We start from the raw sequence: 22,858 nt of genomic DNA, 5'->3' as shown, positions 1-22,858 counted from the left end.
ATGCCCCTACAGGTCCATGCCATATGCAAGAAACGCACCTGTCTTCACCACATCTAGGGCATGCAGCCTCCTTACGTAATCCGTCTTTATAAAGTTTAAGGGGTGTATAGTATACCCTGTTTATGTATTTGAAGTGTATGAAATGATGCCTGCCATTTAGGGAGATCCTACGTGTCATTGAGCAGCAATATCGTATAAAGTCTAGACACTAACTGACTGGGTTGCGAATCCGTAATAATCATAGAGAGAGAATTCATGTCTGGTGGTTCCTGCAGCTCCTCACCTGAAATAGCAACCATTTTATGTCTGGCTCTGTAATAATGATATTGCATAAGTAGGGTCGGAGCCCGCACCTGCTCTGTTATCATTGTCCAGATGTGCATACCGCCCTCATGAAAAAAATCTCCCATCTTCGTAATATTTAATTTGTGCATTGCCTCCACTGCTTTTCTGTCACCATCCAATGCATACCACGCACACCACTCCAGGGGTGCGCAAGGGAAGTACAACAAAGAGAGCCCCTTTCTGGTCATCAGACCATGCCAGGCATGTACTGTAGTGTTTAGGGAAGCAAACGCCCCGTACCAGTTGGATGGGGGTTGAAATATCTTGTTGGGCAAGAAGTGTGGGGCAGCCATCTCACGTTCTATTTTTAGATATGGCAATTCCTGAGAGCCATGTATCTAGGTGTGAGCAAACATGGCGTGGGTTACCTTATGATACATCTCTAGATCAGATGCATTCAGTCCACCCAACTCATATGGCAGGGTAAACACCCGCCACTGCACTCTCTGCTGTTTCCCCGCCCAGGCCAGTCTTATGAGCACGGTTGCAAAGACTGCCCTCGGCAATAGCATAGGAATATTTTGGAAGAGGAATAGAAATCTCGGGAGCACCACCATCTTCATGAGGGCTTTCGTCCCAACAACGAGAGCAGCAATCTGATCCATCTCTCTACATCTTTCCTCAGCGTTTTAATTGCTGCATCATAGTTATCCGTCATTACTACATTGGGGTCAGTGTGGATTTGGATTCCTAAATATCTGACTGATCCTGTTTCCCACTTAAGGGGAAAGTCCATGTCTATGGGAGTCGTGGCTGGCTTCAGGGGGAACACAATGGATTTGTCTCAGTTGATTCGCAGACCAGAGAGGGCATCATACTTTATAATGTCTCGTAATATCAGTGCTAGATTGCGATTCGGGTCTTGGATATATAGGAATGTATCATCGGCATATGTGGAGATCACTAAGTTGTATCTCTGGAATCTGAGGCCACGATGTCCATGGTACGCCTGTAATGCACAAGCGAGTGGTTCTGCTTCAATAGCGTACAGCAGGGGTGACAACGGACACCCCTGTCTTGTACCCCTTGTAATGTGTAGTGGATCCGATACTGAGCCATTTATCCTGATCCTAGCCGATGGCTTTTTGTATAAGACGTGCACTAATTGTGAGAAGACGTCTCCCATACCCAAATGCTTGAGGACCGCCATCAAAAAGTGCCACTCTACAGAATCGAAGGCCTTCTCTGTGTCAAGGAAGACCGCCACAGCTCTCATCTCAGTTGTTCAAGTTCTGCATGCCGCCATACACAGTGCAGGGATTTGCTGTGAGATTGCGGCCTGGGATAAACCCAGATTTCTCTGATTTAATTAATTTGGGCATAAGTGTGGCCAACCGGTCCACCTGAATTTTAACGTAGATTTTGGGATCAACATTATTTAATGATAATGGCCTATAGGATGAGCATTGCAATAGAGATTTGCCAGGTTTCAGTAACGCAATGAGCATTGCCTCTCGCATTGAGGGCGGCATCACCCCGGCTCCCGCCATCTCCTCATACACTGCCTTCAGGTGTGGGAGTAATAGATCCTGGAAGACTTTATAGAAATTTACTGTTATCTCATCTGGCCCTGGGGCCTTCACTTCTGCCATACCCGTGAGGGCCCTGCGCAGCTCCGCAGTGGTCAGAGGCGCCATAAGGGACTCCTTATCTGCATCCGACAACCATGCCATTTCAACGTGCATCAGGTAATCCAATGTGGCATCAGGGCTTGGGGCAAGTTTAGATGTGTAGAGGGCCGCAGAACACTCTCGGAACCTATTTGCTCCTGATCTGTGATCATGCTACCGTCCTCATCCTGTATTGCTATAATTGTGGCTTTCCCTCTGCTGGGGCGTCCTATGCCCACTAGTACCGCACCTGGTCTTTCTCCCTCCCCGTAGATACGGACCGTCGCATATTTTCCAATGTGTTGTACTTCTGTGAGTGCTGTTTCTTGAAATTCTACTACCTTGTCATGTATATAGCTCAGGAGGTGTCTGTCGGCTGTGAGCAAGTGTTCCTCCTCTAGCTGCGCAATTTCTTTCTCCAAATGGGCCAAACACCCATGAATTGATTTCAGTATCCCTGCATGTTTTTCTATGGTAATCCCTCGGGTGTACATTTTGAATGTTTCCCATACCGTGCACATAGTGTCTACGGAGCCGACATTTACCTGAAAAAATTATTTTATTACAGTAGCTAAGTCATTGCGAAATGCCGAGTCTAAAAGCGAATATGGGCGAAACCTCCATGTGAACGGGGGGATTTCTTTTTTTGGGGGGCCCACAGCTATCTCTATTGGGACTGGTGCATGATCCGAGTATGTTCTGGTCCAGGGGTCTATCACATGTGTGCGGTTGGTGATGTTCCTAGAGGCCAACCAGAGGTAAATTTGTGTATGTAAATCATGTACTCTCGAGTAGTGGGTGAACCCCCCCAGTGGGGTGTCTATGTCGCCATATATCCACAAGCCCCATCTCTCTCGCTATTCTGTTTACCGCCTTGGCTGCAGAGGACGGTTTTCTATGGGTTCCCCGACCTGTTGTGTAGAGGGTCTAAGGTGCAATTGAAATCACCTCCCTATATCTTTAGAAGGGCTGCCCAGGTAGCCACCCTGGTAGCTAGGTCAGAATAAAATTGGGGGTTATCAAAGTTGGGGCCATAAATCCAAATCATGAGGAACATGAGGTCCCCTTTGCTGCAGAGTGCCACTATATACCTGCCATTGGGGTCCTTTGAGAGCCCCTGGAGACTGAATCCAGAATGTTTTGCTGTCCATATCAGTACCCCCTAGAATGGGACGTAAACCCTGCTGCTAGAATCTGTCCCTGCATTCTCCTGGGGGTAAGCATGGCGCTATCTGGCATCAGGTGTGTTTCCTGCAATACTGCTAGGTCCACGTTATGCCTCTGAAGGTAGGCCACCACCTTCCTCCCTTTTCTGGCATCGTTTATACCTCGAATATTCCATGTTATCATTCTCACAGTTTCTAAACCCTTACCGATGTCTGGTTTTGAATGATAATCTGTCATTCGCCACTTGGTGTATATGCTATTGTATCTGCCTTGTGTTGTGTGAGAGTCTGCAATTGCTCTACTAATACAACAATCCCAACTAGTAACCCCTGGTAAGTCCCCCCCACCCACGGCAGGCATTACCCCAATTCACCCGTCCTCAATTGTGTATCTCCTCCACCCGCCCATTGAGCAGGTAACTTCCCCTCGATTCGGTAAGTGCTCCACACACTAGGATGGATGTTGTCCGGCTGGTCCTACCTTCCGCCTTGAGCCGGCCACCTGCCTTATCTATTTGGCCTAGTATCTTGTCTCTGCATGTCCTATTCTGCAGCACCCCCACCAACACATTTTTATCTAGCTTCTCTTTTCAACTGCCAGAGTTTAATGTGCAGGCCAGACTGTCCACAGCATGCTGTTAGTTGTTTCCCCATGCCACTGGAATCAAGCTAGCCGGGCTGATGAAGGGTGATACCCTGAAACCTATCCTAGGATGCTTGTTTCCAGTCCAGAGAGGACCTGGCTTGGCAGTTCGGGCTAGACTATTCCCATGGGAAACAGGGTCAAGACTGATTTGCATATAGCTGGGTCCAAACTGGAATGGCATGGGTGGCAAAAAAACGATGGATTTAGGTCCAGATCTCTGTACTGGGATGTGAATCTTTGACATTGTTCAACATTCCATCCATCACTTGTTCTTTTTGCATTTGTTGCCCCAAGTGGGAAGGGTATGCCCAGACGTGGGTCCTGTGCTCCCCATGTCACTGGAATCAAGCTATCCTGGCTGATGAAGGGTGATACACTGAAACCAGTCCTAGGATGCTTGTTTCCAGTTCAAGGAGTTCCTGGCTTGGCAGTTCAGGCTGGACTGTCCCCATGGGGAACAGGGTCAAGACTGATTTGCATATAGCTGGGTCAAACTGGGATGGCATGGGTGGCAAAGAAACAAGGGATTTAGGTCCAGATCTCTGTACTGGGGGTGAATGTTTGACATTGTTCAGCATTCCGTCCATCACTTGTTCTTTTTGCGTTAGTTGTTTCTGTGGCATTGTCATCCTCATGAGTCCCTCCCTCAGCCATCGCAGGCTCTGTCTCGCATCCTCAAACTGTGGTCTGAGTATTCTGGTCACAACAGTCTCAATTTCTCACTCCACCCCCACACCCCCGGCCATACGTCACTTTAGGAATTCGGTGAATAGTTTATGGTCTGTGAAGAGGAGCGGCTTCCCATCCACCATCACGCGTAGTTTGGCCGGATATAACATGCGGTATTCCAGTTGTAGATCCGCAACAGTCGTTTCCCTTTGAGGAATTGTCTTCTTGCCTCTTGCACTTGTTGTGTAAAGTCTGGCTAGATCGAGATTGTCATTACTTCATGTTGAAGTGTTTTGAGTTCTCTTGCTTGCCGCAATGCCACATCTCGGTCTCTGTAGTTCAGCAGTTTGGCTATTATGGGCCTCGGTGGGGCCCCCGGGAGTGGCCAGGTCGCCAGCGAACGGTGTGCCCTCTCGACCACAAATATATTAGAAAACGTGTTGCGTCCCAGCAGCTTAGCAAGTAGACGTTCTACGTATGCTTCCATGTTGTCAATATCTGTGGACTCTGCAATGCCCACTAAGCGGAGGTTATTTCTGCGTGATCCAGCTTCTAAATCTTCTACTTTCGTCTGCAAAGCCACCATCGTCTTACTCACGTTTGTCTGGGTGGAGATCATGTTTGACTGGCTATCCTCTATGTCTGAAATGCGTCTCTCCGACTGGTCTAAGCGCTCTGCATGTTTGTCCAGCCTTTCAGTCATCCTATCCATTCTGAATGATAGAGAGTCAATCTTACTGTCAATTTCAGTCGCTGGTTTCATCTCCCGCTCGCAACGAGCCGAGCGCAGCAGTTATTAGTTTACGGAAGCCCGCCACGGTCTGACAGCACGATCACTTCATATAATGACACAGTCATCCTGGTCTGTACACAGAAGGCCATTAATATGGTATTATATGCCCATATAGGTAATGCATATAGTGAACGGCTAAACCACCCATTAGATAGACTCCAGGAATTTCTAGCAGATATATCGCTCCCAACCCTCAACCTAGAAGCCAGGGAGACCTTAGACAGCCAACTCACCTGGTAGGAGATACTTGCTGAGATCTGACACCTCAAACCTGCAAAAACACCAGACAGTGATGGTCTGTCCGTGGAGTTCTATCACGTATTCACCCACACAATGCGTGAGGCATTAATCAAATTGGTGCCAAAACCGCACAGGGACCTGATGGTCACCTCAGCATGTAAACCAATACCTCTCCTAAACATAGACCTGAAACTTCTTAGCAGTGAGCTGGCAGCACTCTTATACTGCTTTAGCTACCAGGGTTAATACACACGGACCAATTGGGATTCATCCCAAAACTTAACATCCTTCATAATCTGCGATGCTTGTCTCATGTATACCATGCCCCACAACCCCAAGAAGATGCATACACTCTTGCATTATTGGACATTGAACAGGCATTTGATTCCATAAACTGGACCTATCTATGGCATATATTGCAAAAAATGGAGTTGGGCCCCAGATATATACAATGTGGTTGTCTTCTTTATTCTGGCCCTTGTGCCAGGGTTCATTCAGGAGGGCTGATCTTGGAGCCCTCCCAGTTATTCCAATTGGGGACACTGGTGGGGGTCCTGGTCGAGACACTTCCTAAGTTCCCCTGGACTACAGTCGATGTAAGATATTTGTGTGTCCAATTGAAACACACGGCCCCAACATATCTGGCCCTCAATATTCGGAGGATGGAGGAAGGGCTCTGTGCATCAATCTGATTTTGGATGGATCTACCTCTGTCCCTCATGGACAGGATAGCTATTGCAAAAATGATCATATCACTCCATTGCCTCTATACACGCAAGAGCACCCTATGGGCGATCCCCAGGCATTACTTTCACACCTTGGATAGACTTATAGTAGACCTACTTTATGGGCATAAACATAGGTGTGTCAGATTTGGCAAACTGAAGAGGACCTGGGACCCGGGGGGTCTCGAGGTGCAGCACCTTGAACTCTACTACATGGTTACCCACTTGCAACACATGTTCCACTGGCTAGACCCAGAGGACAACTGGGAAAAATGACTCCTAAGTTACACCATGATCGATGATCCCTACCGGCCCTGCTAATGAGTGGATCACCAGTCTTTTCCACATTTCTTTATATTATTCAATTCATTGCTGATAATTGGGAGGGAGTGGTTCGAAGAGTAATTTGGTTCAGACCATATGCCCCAGACATGCTGTTGTAGATTGTGGAACCCTTCCTAAAGATTGCTGATTCCATGTTTGTGCACAGATGGAGGGACTGAGGTTGTGACACTATGGGGGACCTCTGCACTGGGGGGCATTTCATTACAAGGGAAAAAAACATAGAATCCTTTTTATTGGGTACAGGACAATACCTTCAATATATTAAGAGTTCGTCCACAGCTCGTGCAGTGTGACCGACCTTTCCCAATTCACCGCCCCACTCCACTACCCTACTAGATATAGGCAATGGCCCCAGGATGATCTCCCACATCTACATAGTGCTACGTGATGATCTACTGCCTCTGATTCTTGCCATACAAACCAAGTGGGAGGAGATATTGGGGGAACCCCTAACAACTAAAGATTAGGTAAACGTTCATGAAGGAGTGCAGACAGTCAGTTCCAATGCACAATTCAAGCTGCTGCAATATAAATATACACACCAAACATACCTTACTCCAAAAACTTTGCATGCTATATGCATCACTCGAGCTGCCTGCTGCGTGCAATGAGGGGCCCCGGCAGCGGACCTAACACATATAGCTTGATCTTGCCCATCCCAGCCCCATATTGGCAGGAAATACTGTAAATCCTAAATAGGGCCTCGGTATGGGCGGTGCCGCATGAGATCTGTCAGGTGGTGCTTGGCCTGCTTCCCTCTCCTGCACAGAAAAAAAATGAGTAGGAGGTTTGTCCTCCTTGGTCTGGTGCTGGCAAAGGGATGTAAAGCAATTAAGTGATTCAGCCTGATCACCCTCATGTTTACAAGCATGGTTATAAGACGTTTCTGTATGCGCAGTCGCAAAAAAGTGGAAATGAAGCAGGTTTGTAGGGATGATATGCTGGAGAATGACGTGTGCTTGGTCTGCTATGTTGTCGTATTAAAGGAACCGCAGGGAGTGCCCAGCTCCAGGAATGCAGTGGCTTGATGTACTAATTATACCCTGGAGACAACCCTGAACCACTGATGGCTACACCACAGACCATTTGTTCCGAACCTATCTTGTGTCAGTTACTGGAATGTAGCATGACAACAGGGGAAGGGGATGGAGGGGTAATGGTATTAGTTTGCTGGGTCTGGCTATGGACCATCGGTTGTTATTTTCATCACTGTTTACCAGAGCAATAACTGTTTTTTGGTGATAGTCTATGACAAGCTCTCTTAAATAAGTGATTCTGTAAGTAAGCTTTTCTTTCCATTCTGCTAAACTTCAGTAAAACTTTATTAATAAAATAAAGCACTCTAACATCTAGAGTGAGTCTAGCACCACACTGATACTGGAACACCCTCCCATAGAACGTAAAGGAGGTAGTGATTTAAAATGAAAGTCCCTTGAAATCAATAGTAAATTAAGTTAATTAGACCATTTAAAAATATAAATAAATTACATTTATTTAACTGTAAAAAAAAAATATATATTTTATATCAATTTAACTTGTTTAAATAAATTATATTTAAATTAAACATTTAATGTAACTTTTCATAACATGAAAATAAATTACTGTTAACTAATTCTATACATCACTTTTAATAATTGTTAATATATAACAAAAATATATTTTTATTTCTTTAGGGTTTTTTGGAATTTAAGCTTCGAAAAAAAAATTATTTAACTTTTTATATCAAGATTTTTACACTTGAATTTGAAATTAAGTTGTTCATGCTGTAATATCTTATATTGTTCTACAAATACATATAGAAATATTTAACATCAATAATTTACATCAAATATTTTACCAGTTTTCTTAAACTTTTACACTTTTCCCTACACTTTACCATACAGAGATATCTGCATCAGTGGCATACGGTGCATTTCAGGACATACTTTTTTGAAAGGGAGGGGTTCTGAGACAGATCTTACAGGTTTCAAGCTGGAGGAGAAGAGATTCAAGAGATGTCTTCAACACTGAGAGAGCAAGTGTGGGCCTGAGATTTGCAAACAGGGTGATTAAATGTAGAGGGCCAAGTAAGCAGAACAGAGAAGAAGCACAGGTTCCTTTGTGGACTGCTAGGAGTTGGCAGTTAACAACAGAGCCCACTGATTGAGTGGGACAATAAATAGAAGGGAGTCAGTAAGATGAGGGCTAAGCATTGGAACTAATAAAGAACCAAAGGCAGGAGCTGGAACTTACGGCCAGATTTAAAAAAGCAATTTTACTGTCACAAACCCTCTGATTTGGTAAAATGCAGGGTTTTCTAACACACAACCTCTTTTACATATGTGCTAATCCCATTTTGTGTTCTGGAAGAGAGGTTTTTCTGAATCGTAATATGTGTTTAGAAATTATTAACAATTGGGGTATGCCAAACTTGCTGATCAAAATGGTCTTGAATCGGCAGCTCGCTCCAACAGGGGATTTTGGCAACATCCTGCAACCTGGCACTGTTCTCATACGACCAAATTAAAGAAACCAGCAAGGGGAGGATGTCCTTTTGAATGCGGGCTTCAGAGGGAACTCATAAGTGCTGAATTGAAACTCCATTGTCTCTTGTCCATTCTGACTCACCTCAATCCACAGAGATATGCGTCACATCCTACTCTATCCTGGATGCCAAGGCAACAAAGTGAGAAAACTATGTTTTTTTTTGGCCTGGTTGCTACATTAGGAGACTTTTGTGATCGATATTTGGCTATCTTTGGTTTTTTGGGCTACATGATCCTATCAAAATAGAACTGGTGTCTATGATTATAGAATAGTGCTGCCTCACTTTCATTAGTGTACTCTAATCACTGCTTTGGTCATGTTTCAATGCTTGGGCAGCTTTTCTGCTCAATAAATATGGTTTCCAACTGATTTCCTCAGTATAGCCCAATCTTCTATTTGTCATGGGAACTAGGCTACTTTAGTATTGTTTGGGCTATAAATTCACGCCAAACCAAAATCTCTTCCCTCATTGGTTTTGAAGACCTCCTTTTGGGTGCTTCTTCACTGAATTCAATATATATGCCACATTCTGCCCTGACTTGGCCAACTGTCTGTACCTCATCCTCATCCTAATAATGTTCTTCAGGTGTTCTCATTGTTTCTCTACGGTGGTTCAGTGATTATTTTGGAATACAATTATTTCTGCTAAGAGAACATCTTAATTTTCATAGTGGCAGAGAAGTAACAAAAAGAATGGAAGCTGGGTATGAAGAGAATGAAAGCAGGAGCACCAATCAAGGGCTCCCTAGTCAAACCTAGAACTGACCCCACAAACACCATGGAAACAATATTTAAAACATTTGAGGAACTTCATAACCTAGTCAAATTGAGTAAAACCAGTGTGGATGCAATGCAACCAGATATCACAATTAATTCAGCTCACCATCTACTCGATAAGTCATTCTCACCACAAAAATACATATTAGACTTGGAGGATTGACGTAGGAAGAGCAATCTATGTATTTTTTGGACTACTAGAAGGCTCAGAAAGTCAGCACCTCAATGCTTGTAACACTTTTAGGGAATCCTGGATTGCCCAAATGACTGGCCTACCCTTTAAAAAGGTCTTTGAAATGGAAAGAGCCCATAGGATTCCGACAAGACCAATTTTGAATTGGAAATACCTGAGGCCAACAGTATGTAAGCCCCTCAGATTCCAGCATACATGAATTATATGAGGAAAAACTACCACTTACTCTGGAAAGGAAATACAATATATATATTCCAGGGCGACTTGAAATCTATGGTGGACAGTATGAAAGACAGTTTTTTCTGCTCTGTAACCAAGACTCAGAGCCAGAAATGTAGAACTCACTTGTGCGGGTCCGTCAATGTTTCATGTTTCCTTGAATGATTCCTGAGCTATCTTTTTTGTCTAGCGATTTTGACTTTGTTTGAACCTTGATGTTCAGGAAATATGACTCTGTTTTGTTTCTTAGTCACTTTTTCTCTCTTACATTTTCTACTATTCCTCTCTTGTTCAGCTTCCGGGTGATAATAGTCTCTATGTATAGAGTCATATAACTACTCTCTAAAATACTGCATCTCATTTCAACTTCTAAGTGACAACTCTTTTTTTTAGACTCTCAGGTAGATGTATTTGAATATTATTATCCACTGTTTCAAAATATGGCTCAGTTTAAAAATAATCTCACCATTCTTTCATTAAACACGAAAGGTCTTACCCACCCAATTTAAAGACGCAAAATCAATAATTATCTCTACAATATGAAAGATGACTTTACTTTACTCCAAGAAAGTAAAATTCAAGATAAAGAACCTACATTCTTCTGTTGATAAGTGATGTAGCTAGCTCTCCAGTGATTGGAAAGAAAAATAGTGCCCTAACCATAGTTGCCAAGAAAGCTACTGTCTCTATCACATCCAACATGTTAGGTGGTGATGGTAGATGCATACTCTCTAAAATGTGTAAAGAAGGTAACACAGTCTACTTTATTAAAAGGTATGCACTAAATGGGGACCACCAAGACTCTTGGAGGGATTTGTTTACTAATATGACTTTCATACTTCATAATATATTGAGTCTGTTTGGGGAAGACTTCAACCTACCCACAGACTGTACTCTTGATAGAGCCTTAAGATGTAAACATTGACCTCTAAGCACATGAATTCATGAATAATATATGTTCAAGGTTTAATCTAAAAGATGTCTGGAGTCTCAGTGACATGCAGAAACACAAGAATTTTTAAATTTTCTCCCCCTCCACCTTTTCGTATTCTAGAATAGACTATTTACTGATCTCAGGTACATACACAATATCTCAGTATAACTATCAATTAACCCAGACACATCTCTGATCACTTTTGTGTCCTTATGTGTCATATGGGGTGCTCTCCTTAATGAGCACAACCTTTTTAGGCTGAATGATGAAACTATGAATGTTAAAGAACAAAGGGCCACATGTACGAAGCAAACAATCTGCGAGTCGGAAATAGCGACTCAATGCGAATCGCTATTTCCTACTCACAAACCGGGATGTAAGAAAAAACAAATCGCAAATCAATTTTGCGATTCGGTGCCGAGTCGCATCGCAAATTGCAATTTCCTAAATTGCACATGGATGTGCATCAGAATCGCAAATTGCAACTGTGTCGCAATTAGCGAATGGGTGCAACAGAAAAGAGAAAAAACAGTTCCTGGTGCTAGATGATGACCTCAGAACCAGGATGTACCCCCATGGAAGTGGGAGGAGTCTAGCCAGCACATACAGCAGAGGCACACCCAGCTGAGAGGAGCAACTGCACCCATATCAAGTCAAATTAAGGAGGCAAAAACGGCAGGCAGGAAGAGAAAGCTTCAATTCTCTGATAAAGAGTTGGAGGTCCTCACTGAGGAGTGCTGCCTACACCATGAGGTCCTGTTTGGGAAGGCAGTAATGAGTGTCCCTGACTCACGAAAAAAAGAAGATTTGGCTGGACATACAAAGCAGGATAAATGCCACATCAAGGAGGTGCGCAAAAGAAGGTATGGATGCAGGTCCAGAACCAAAGAAAGGGTTGCAGAGCGGTTGGAGGACGCACATGGAACAGGTGGGGGACCATCCACAGTACCACCACTCACAGCAATAGAGCGCATGGTGGAGACTACTCTGGAGCCAGAGGCTGTTGTAGGAATTGGGGACCTGGACAGTCAGCCCCTGGAACCTCCAAAAGTATGTAGCAAATCTAACTTAATCACACTATTCAAGACACCATGCACACAACCACAGTCCACAAAAGCATGCATTATCCAAATGTTTTCCATGCCTATATGCCAACCTCAAGGTCAGTGCATTATGGGTAATGTATTACAGTAGTCTTACTTTTTAGGAATATTTATTTTGATAAACCACCCATCTGAGAGGCACTGACAGTGTATTCCCTGTGTCCCACAGGTCTTCCTCAAGTATCCACCTATGACCCTAGTGTAGAGGGAGATGATGATGCCCCCATGACAGCAGGTGAGGCAGTCAGCATTTCCACAGGGAAGTGCTGTGCCACACCGATTGTCCACCATGCATGTGAGACCACAGAGGAGACCGATGTGGACAATGAGGCAGGAAACCTGACACCGGGGCAACAGAGGGGTCAGAGTCGGCCACTGCGAACAGCTGGGTCTGGGCGTAGAAGGCGTCGTCTAACACATGATGCAGGTGAGGAGGATGTCACAGCAGAACAATTCATTGGACTGGAGGCATCCCTACTGAGCAGTCACCACCTGCAGAACAAACACATGCGGATGATGAACCAGAACCTGCACCGAATGCAACAAACCCTCACACAGGGATTTGGAAATGTTGAGAACCAATTATCCACCATGAACACCAACATGGTCAACCTCACCACCGCCATCAATGACCTGTGTAGGGAAATGGTTGCGGATCAGGCCCATGCAAGGCGCAGAAAGCGCAACACAGCTGCATGTTGGGACCAGCTCAGTATGTCCATTAGCCGCCTAGCCACCACAACTACCTGCCTGTCAAGGCGCACTGTCATGCTCCAGGTAGAACTAGGCCATTTTGCTGGAGATGTGGCAAGGAGACTAGGGCGCATTACTGCTGCAGTTTACCTCATTCAGGCAGCAAGAGGTATTGGTGACACCCCTCAGGACAGTGAGGACATATCAAGCGTAAGCAGTGTTTCTGCCTGAGACGCCTGCATCCTGCATAGTAGCAGTGCCCGCCAGACAGCAGTGGACCAACCAGGCACAGGCCATGGTGGACGTAGCCGTAGGAAGGTGTGATGTTGTCTCCGTGGGTTTAGCCTAAGGCACATGAAAATAATGTGTAAGACTTCGTTACATTATACTTCTTTACTGCTAGCTATACGCCCCCATTTCCATAATACACTCTTGACATTAAAGGAAAGTTTTGTTTTGCACAATCTGGCTATGTGTGTCTTACATCTGTGAGTGCTGTAACGGTTGCCACTTACCTGCCAAAGTAATGAGTTGCTATGTGATCCTGTCTCTGTCTGCCCTCCATTGCAATGCTACCATCCACAGGCTGTCGTTGTGGTGGCTCCTGCTCCTCATCCTCAGAATCTGTGTCATCTAGGGTGAGATGTAGCCCACGTTTGGTTGCTATACTGTGTAGGACGGCACATGGTGCCACAATATTTCCTGCAATCTCTGGGGCATACTGGAGTGCACCTCCACTTTTGTGCAGGCATCTAAAACGTGACTTCAACATGCCAAAAGTCCTCTCAATGACGGTTCTGGTTCGCTGATGTCCAGTGTTGTAGCGCCTCTCATTCTGATTGGCAGGTGTTAGATATGGGGTGAGTATCCATGGCCTCAGAGCATATGCACTCTCACCTGTGTAAAAAAACAGCATATATAATCATAGCTTCACATGGTTATGCATTGAAATGTATTTCTGACATTGGTGTGTACTAGACAGTACCTAATAAATATCCTTCACCAAACTCGCCCTGTTCTAGGCGATGGTGTATCCCACTGTGCCTGAATATGTATGCATCATGTACGCTCCCTGGAAATTTTGCCACTATATCAGTTATGACATTATGGGCATCACATACCGCCTGGATGTTGAGTGAGTGAGTACATTTTCTATTGCGGAACCCATCTTCCAGATTTGCAGGAGGACATATGGTTATATGTGTCCCATACACACACCCTATTACATGGGGAAAGTTTGCGTTTCTGTAGGAGTCCAATTTGGTGTTGTATATATCCTCCTCATTCCTGGGAAGGTATATGTAGCTGGACATGTGTGCGAGTATGGCATCTAAGAACCATCTAAAGAATTGTGACAGGGCACTTTGGGACACCCCACCAACAATTGCAATCACCCCCTGGTAGCTACCCGAGGCCGAGAGGTGCAGTGAGCACAGCACTTGCACATGTGTGGGGATGGAGCAGCTGCGCAAGGTTTGACGTTCTAGCTCAGGTTTCAGATGTTCAATAATCTCTAAAATGACTGAGCTGCTCAGTCTGTATTTGTCATATATTTCCTCCTCAGTCTGTTGAAATATGGTCTGCCTGGTTCTGAATATCCTCTTCTGTCTCCGCCTCCTCCTCCTCTGCTGGGCAGCCTGGACTCGCCTCCCCCATGCAATCATGTAGAGTGCAGCTATTTTGAAAAACCCAGATGCCTTCTGGGTCTGCTTTTATACTTTGGTTCTGGTTACCACCTGTTTGGAATCATTGCTAATCTGGGTGTGCAAAATGGGCTATTTGCGACTATTCGCAATTGGGACTGCCTTGTACATTCAGTTTGCGACTCACAAATTGTGATTTCTTAATTGCGAGTCACAAACTAGAGTCACAAATGTTTGCGATTCAGTAATTGGTTGCATCGCTAATTGGGACTCCGAAATGGCAATTGTACATACCATTTCGCGTTTTGCACTGTCCCAAAAAGCGCAGCAAACGATTTGCGAGTCGCAAAATGTACGTACATGTGGCCCATAGTGACAAAATATGTGTTGACATCCATTAATTTCTTGATTCAAATTCAGACAGGGATACCTCTCTCCTCACCAGGTGGTAAGCATTAAAAGCTACTATTAGCATATCTGTTATTAGCATCAGATCATTTATAAAGAAACTGTCCAATACATTTTCAAACCAATTAGAGAAAGAAATCAAACTTCTTCAACTCCAGCACAGGTATTCCACTTCTGACAATTCATTACTAACTAATTTAAACAAAACAAGTATTAATATAATCGAGAACTCAGTGCAAAAGCAGGTGTCTGGAATCAAAAAAAGAAAAGCATTAGTCCTTGATCACTAGTATTAAAGACTCAAGTGGCAGGACCCAAATTAATCTTGACTAGATAGCTGAAACTTTTAAACAATTCTAGACTTACCTAAACCATAGCAACCAATAGTGAGATGCAAAGACTTCCTTGACAAACTAGATCTGCCTACCATTACTGAGGAGAATAGCTTTCACTGAACACACCTATTTCTCCAGAAGAAGTCTGGACAGTAATCAAGCAGCTTGAAATCTAACAAAGTTCCAGGACCTGATGGAAATATGACTTCATTTTTTGAGTTGATCTGGACTCTATTAGATTCCCCATTGATGCACCTATATCAGTCCTTTTCCTCTACTGGGGAAATTACTGGGATCCCCGGCTGAAACAGTGATAGTGGGTACCTCAAAGAAAGGGAAAGATTTTTCTCTCCCAAAAAAATATAAAACTATTTTCTTTATCAGTATAGAGTGTAACATGTATGCCAAAGTCCTAGTCCTTGATTGGAACATTTGAGTCCTAAATCAATTAATCCCACTCAAGTAGGTTTTGTCAAAAATACATAATTAAGCAATATTTCCAGACTTTTCTGTCATGTCATTGAGAACTTTCCTCTGTTAAATTCCCTTGAGGTTGCTGTGCTCTTGATAATGATGAGGGTTTTGACAAAATAGCCTGGCCATTTTTGAAAGCGGTTAGGCATACATTTAACCTTGGAAAAGACTTGGTTAGAATGGTCATGGCTTTCTATACACATCCTCAAGCTAGAGTTCAACTAAATGGCACTTTGTCAGACTATTTTGACTGGAAAAAAACAAACTAGACAAGGATTACTCTAAACCCTATTACAAGCAATTAGGGTGAATAAACCCTGAACTCATATGACAAGCCAATAGGTTAAATAAAGACATTGGTAGTATAACATTTGGCTATCATGTGGTGAAGACAGATGCTTACACTGGTAAAGGTAAACGTACATGTTTGTCTAAGTTTACTCTGTTGGCGTGAGATTTTTTAGTTGCTTGACTACGATTTGAGTGCTAGTCATGCAACAGCAACAATCCCTTGTTAGGTGAACCATAAAAAATCACTATATTAACCTGTGCTTATCCCGTAGCACAAACAGCAGTCAAGCTTAACTTGGAGGCAATGTGTAAAGTTTTTATGCACACAGACAGTAATAAAATGAACACACAATAAAAGCCCCAAATCAATTTAGGAAAAAAGAGTGCATTTTAATAAATTATTTGACACCAAAACACCAAAAATCCAATCAGTAGAACCAGAGTTATGAGTTTTAAAATTTAAGGTTAAAAATAGTTCTTAAAAGATCAAAGCGCAACCGTCTACCGACATCTAGTCGCACAAGACTGTGTCAAAGTCGAAAGTTAAGGTTAAGGTCGACCACAAAGGAGCTCGGTTCAGATACAAGAAGTGGATTTGGCCTGGTCATCGCTTACCTTCAGACGTAGAAACATTTCTGCAGAAAAATGGCTAAGAAGGTATAGTTCAGTGGCACAAAGCTGAAGAAGATGTCCAAGTAGGAAATGTCATAGTCAAATGGCCTTGGGTCAAAGCCCCGGTGAAGATTTCTATGTTCAGACTTAGTCGCCGAAATGGAAGTCGAAAACTCCAGTGCGGTGAAGCAGATGTCCGTAGCCAAAGACAGTTTGGCGAAGGACTGCTGAAACTGATTTCCTGTTGCAAAGATGTACGTAGCAGGAGAAGCCACAAAGTCACTCTGACCAGCAATGCACCTTGAACGCATAGGCGAGCAGGTTGGTCAAGGTCTCCTCCTGTTTCTCAGAGCACTTTATGGCCAATGTGGGCACCTATAGCACCACGACCAAGGGTCCAGGACTAATGGGACCCCTCTTAGGGATTCAGGACTCACTCAGGCTGGGTTTAGGTTTGGGTTTAAGATGGTGGGAGCCTGTTATGTCCTTGTGACTCTGAAAAGGAGGCCAGCAAACTAGCCATTGAAGTCACTTCTGGTTGTCCTGGGTGCAGAAATGCAGGGCTCAACAGCAGGGCTGGAATCTGAGGGTTCAAGGCAGGCTTCAGGCAGCAAAGCAGTCCTTCCAGGTACAGCAGCAGTTTTGCAGAGAGTACAGCAGGCCACAGCAGCAGACAGTCCTCTAAGAGACCTTCAGCAAGTCCAGTAGTGAACTGAAGAGTGGGTCTGAAGGTCCTATTTTTATACTCTGGTGTGCTTCTTCTGGATGGTGGGAGACGCTTCTGTAAAGGTTCTTTGAAGTGCATGGAGTTTCCCAATTCCTTCTCCTGGCTTCATTCTGTTTGCAGTGACAATATAGGGTTGTTGGGCCCTTTGTGTAGAGGCAAGGCTCAGGCTATTCAGTTGTAAATGGGGCTGTGCTCAGCTCTGCCCCCTTGTCCTGCCGGCAGATGGCCAATTCAGGCAAACCTAATCCCTCTGTTGTGTGACTGTCTGGGAGGAATTCACAAAGTCTATCAGTTATCCCCAGTCATGTGACCCAGAGCAGGCTACAGGCTCAAAAGGACTAACAGCCGGAAAATGACAACTTTCTAAAAGTGGCGTTTTCAAAATTGTAATTAAAAAAATGACTTTACCATTAAAGAGGGTTTATCATTGCAGTTTCATAGGCCCCAAACATAACTTATCTACCTACTCTCAATTGGTAAATACAGCTTATTACATTTTTCACTACCAGGACATGTAAAAATTAAAACTACATGTCCAACTTTTTAATGACACAGCACCCTTCCCCATGGGTTAACTAGGGACTACCTTATAGGTGACTTATAGGGGAGTATAAGGCTTAGCAAGTGGGTTTAGAGGCTAGGTCAGCATTGCAGTGCAACACTGCATTCAGGCTGCAATGGAAATGCATGGGACATGGTTTTGAGAGCTACCTAAGTGAGGGGCACAATAGTAATTTCAGGGCCACTAGTAGCACCTAATTTACAGTCCCTGGATATATGGTATATCGTTCTACAAGGGACTCATAATTAAATTAAATACGCCAATTAGGTATATGGAAATCGATCCATGTTTAGGGGAGTTAGCCCAAGCACTTTAGCACTGGTAAAGGGCACGGAGTCATAAGGACAACAACAACAAAAAATCCAGCAAAAAATTGAGGTAGGTAGGCAAAACGTTCAGAAAAAGACCACCCCAAGACTGACCGGTCTAACATTCGGTATTCACAAAGCTGCAATTTAATAGCATCATAATGACTGTAGTTGGGACTAAGACCGCTGCGCATGAAAAAAAGAACACAGGTCTATCTTTTTTATGTGCGGAGTTCTGTGCTCTGACTGTGGAGTCACAGTCATTTTTTGGAAGGGGGAACCACCCTTGCGTTAATTATATGCAAGGTAGGCGTTCCCTTCCAAAAAATGACTTTATGGCCTGTGCCCCTTATTTATACTGTGGCGTCATTTTGACGCACAGGAGGGGGTGGGCCTTAAAAAACGGCGCACAGCCTGATGTGCGCCGTTTTTTAACGCCTGGGTCAGGGCAGGCGTTAAGGGACCTGTGGGCTCGGAAGGGACACCCCATGCCACCCTTGCCCACCCCAGGAGGACACCCAAGGATGGAGGGACCCATCCCAGGGAAGTAAAGGTAAGTTCGGGTAAGTATTTTTTTCCGGTTTTTTTTGTGGCATAGGGGGGGCCTGATTTGGGCCCCCCTACATGCCACAATGCCCAATGACCATGCCCAGGGGACATAAGTCCCCTGGGCATGGCCATTGGGCATGACTCCTGTCTTTGCTAAAACAGGAGTCATGCCAATGGAGGTTGGGCGTAAAAAAAAATGGCGCAAATCGGGTTTGAGGCCTGAATTTTGCCTCAGACCGGACTTGCACCGTTTTTTGATGCACAACCCCCATTTTCCCATACGCCGGCGCTGCCTGGTGCGAGTCATTTTTTTTTACGCACACCAGTCCGCAGCGCCGGCTAACGCCATTCCATTAATAAGGCCCCCGCATGGTGCGTTGGAATGGCGTTAGCCGGCGGTAAAATGTTTGACGCACAACTGCGTTGGCACAGTTGTGCGTCAAAAAGTATAAATATGGGCCTTAGAATCTTACAGCGACCAGGAAAAAGGGTGGAAGAAACCTAATTGTTAATTAGCCATGTTTTGAGCTGGCATCTAAAAGAGAGTAGACTTGTTTCTGCCCTCAGACTCAAAGGGAGAGAGTTCAAGGTGGTGTACATCACAGACGTTCTGGTCGTACTGGTGGCACGCAATATTTGCACTGCCGATCTGAGTGGTTGCGCCTGTTGACTGAAGGAAACTGCACTGGCCAGAAGAAGGGTGATCTGAGGTGGAGGGTTTCATGGGCATGTATTAAAATCTTAAAGGTGATCTAAGATCTAATGGGTAGCCAGTTTACAGATCGCAGTACTGTTAACCTTTGCGATAAGCACTTAGGGCCAGATGTACGAAGGGTTTTGCGATTCACAAACGGCGAAAAACGCTGTTTGCGAGGCGCAAAAGCCGCTTTGCTATGCAAAATGCATTTCCGACTCGCAAATAGGAAGGGGTGTTCCCTTCCTATTTGCGACTCGCAATGCTATGCAAATGAAATCGCAGTTACCACTTGAAGTGGATGGTAACCCAGTCGCAAACGGGAAGGGGTCCCAATGGGACCCCTTCCCCTTTGTGAATGGACACAAAAATATTTTTTCAGAGCAGGCAGTGGTCCAATGGACCACTGCCTTCTCTGAAAAAAATCGAAACTAAAGGTTTCAGTTTTTTTTTTCTAAGTGCAGCTCGTTTTCCTTTAAGGAAAACGGGCTGCACATGGAAAAAAAAAACTGCTTTATTAAAAAGCAGTCACGGACATGGTGGTCTGCTGTCTCCAGCAGGCCACCATCCCAGTGAGTGCCCATACTCGCAATGGGGTCGCAAACTGCGACCCACCTCATTAATATTAATGAGGTGGGTCTTTGAGACCCCATTGCGAGTTGCAGAAGGTGTCTGAGACACCTTTCTGCATAGCAAATTGCGATTTGCAATTTGCGAGTCGCACAGACTCGCAAATTGCAAGTCGTAATTTCCATTGTTCCTACATCTGGCCCTTAGGCCACAGCACCCTAAGCAAGTTGCAATTGACATAATATATTGCCTGGAGGTTTGAGGTAAATCGAATTTGTGTAGTCAAGATGTCATTGAATAATAGCGTTCACTGATGGAGAAAGCAAAGCGGGATCAGTGAAGGGAAGAAACATTTTTAGAAGGCCAGGGTGGATGAAACATGTGGGCCACATGAATTGGGCTTCTCGGAAAACGGTACTGCCCAAGGGAACTCCTCAATTTCACAGAACTGTCGAAGGATCTGAGGGCTGACTATTATATCTCGCCATGGTGTTGTTACCCGTTCCACAACCAGTGAAGTGGAGGTAAATGCGATCTTGGTTTTGCTTGGATTTATCTAGAGGAAGTTGTTCACCAAAATAACTTGACAATGATGATACCTTCCATTAAAAGACTTCAGAGACTTTTGGGCACTATTTAGAGTAAAAAATAAGTTGAGTATCACAAGCTTAGTATCATCAGAATGCCAGTGAAATTGTACACCTCAATGGAGCAGTTGGGCCACTTGGACATGTCAAAGATGTTAACAGAAAGGGTGAATGTATTTTATCCTTGCTGTACTGCTGTACCATGTAGTCTATGTCATGTGCCATTGAAGAGTGCCCTGGAAGACTGACTACATGTGACCCCATTGAATGAAAGGTTATATCCACTACAGGACCGTTTAGTTATACCCACTGCTTCCCGGGTCTCAAGTTTGGGTGGAAGGTGGTCTCTCGGGTGTACGCCAGCACAGCTTTGCTACCATCAAGATGAAATAAGACTAATCCCCATATACTTGCCTCAATATCAGATTCTAGTACCAAGGTTTTTACATTATGGAGCATGATAAATAGGTCCCAGGTGGCATTTGTTTTATGTGCAATGTAGGTCTTGAGCTTTGTTGCATTATTAAGCTGAATTTGGCAGTTAAGTACAAGCCATGCGTTGTTGCAGGGTTAATAGGTTGTGGGGCAAACCAACCACTTTCAAGCGGTGTGTGACAGGTTTAAATATAAATATGTGATTATTTTACAATTGCTACATGTCACAACAGCACAGGGGTGCATCAAATGCACTGAATGCATTTTCAAGTTTTAGATTGTGGCATCTTTTCAGATCGGTACTTTGCATCTTTAATTTTATTCGAAATCTCTAAATTTCCTTTTTTTACCTAGGCATCATCTTTGGTCGGGCACAAGAATCCCCGCTTGATGTCAATGGAATTGTGGGAGGTTCAGTCCTGCTTCCTCTTAAAATACCACAAGGACTAAGTATCCTTGAGGTGCGTTGGAAATTGTTTAATAAGGTACGCCTTGGTGACTCAAAAGGCCAGAAATTTGAGGCATTCCATCTTGCCAGTCCTACAATTACTCAGAGACTAGAAATGGAGAATGCAGCAACTCTAAGGATAACTACTGTGACAAAGAATGACAGCGGGATATATAGAGCTGAGGTTCAGTATGAAAATGGACTTAATGAGGAAAAGGAATTTCGGCTCAACGTCTATGGTGAGTGACTCATTTAAATATTTCCTCTTGGTCCATTCACTTTTGAAATTCCCAAAGCATTTATTTTTATAAAGCTAACTAAGCCGAAGCTCGACTGTGGATTGTCAGCAAGAGCATGTCTGCAGCAGTAGAAATAATTTTAAGTAGGTTTTTCGAAGCTGGCTGCCTGACTACTCTTTCGGAGCATAGTGGTAACAGTGGAATGCCCATAGCTCACTGATACCCACTGAGGAACAATTAAGAGCACTGAACATGCACGTGCCCCCTGATTCTGACAGACACAGTCTAATTGTGCTCCTGATGAATTGAGGAAAAACTACTTTTTAATATCCATATTTATTATTATTGAGCAGTTCATTCTTTTTTCTTCTTTGGAAGTCCTTTTTGGTCTTGTGCTGATAGAAAGAGTAGGGTAAAGATCCTGTCCCCAGTGAGAAGACCTACGAGCTCTTTGTGTTTGGTAGCAGCCATTCACTCTGGATCTTCTTGAAAGAGGGGTAACAAAGATTTCTCAGTGTTTATTTGGAAATCTATCAAATAAACAAATCAAGTACCTCCACTTGGCACAGATAGATAATACAAATGATGAAAAATAAAAAGTGCTCCGCAGTTGGGACTCCAAACACCACAATTGTTGTTACCAAAAATGGACTGTTGCCCTAACCACGTTCTGTCCTTAGATTCCCACTTGGCCAGGTAGGAAAATATATAAGCACATACACACACAGCCCATGCACAAACACGAGCCTAACACCTAGATACACCTAGATACACAACCACAGTCCTCTCATACGTTTCACTCTACCAGCAGCTTCCAATGGACCAATCTCCTTTCTCCATGTCTCAGTCTGAAAATTGCCTAGACGTATTGAAAAAGAAATGGTAGCTCTTAAATAAGCCTAACCATTTGATCTAATAAAGATTGAGACTAACCAGGACCAAATAATAATTTCTTCCATTAATTCTCAGGGTTCACTTGAAACAGGCTCTTA

General features: G+C 44.0%; 1 protein-coding gene across 3 annotated transcripts in view; it reads left to right on the top strand.

Annotated features, from left to right (window-relative positions):
* The window catches only part of LOC138267607 (SLAM family member 9-like), a 345,225-nt gene that overhangs the window by 48,600 nt on the left and 273,767 nt on the right, over positions 1-22,858 (top strand). For all 3 annotated transcript variants that reach the window (XM_069216670.1, XM_069216668.1, XM_069216669.1), the window contains exon 2: positions 21,534-21,866. In XM_069216670.1, the coding sequence (XP_069072771.1) occupies positions 21,534-21,866 (333 nt within the window). The remainder of the gene's footprint in view (positions 1-21,533; positions 21,867-22,858) is intronic.

The sequence above is a fragment of the Pleurodeles waltl genome, chromosome 12 (genome assembly GCF_031143425.1).
Source record: "Pleurodeles waltl isolate 20211129_DDA chromosome 12, aPleWal1.hap1.20221129, whole genome shotgun sequence".
Taxonomy (NCBI): domain Eukaryota; kingdom Metazoa; phylum Chordata; class Amphibia; order Caudata; family Salamandridae; genus Pleurodeles; species Pleurodeles waltl.
Note: the sequence above shows the minus strand (reverse complement) of the source record. Positions and strands in the feature narration are given on the sequence as shown.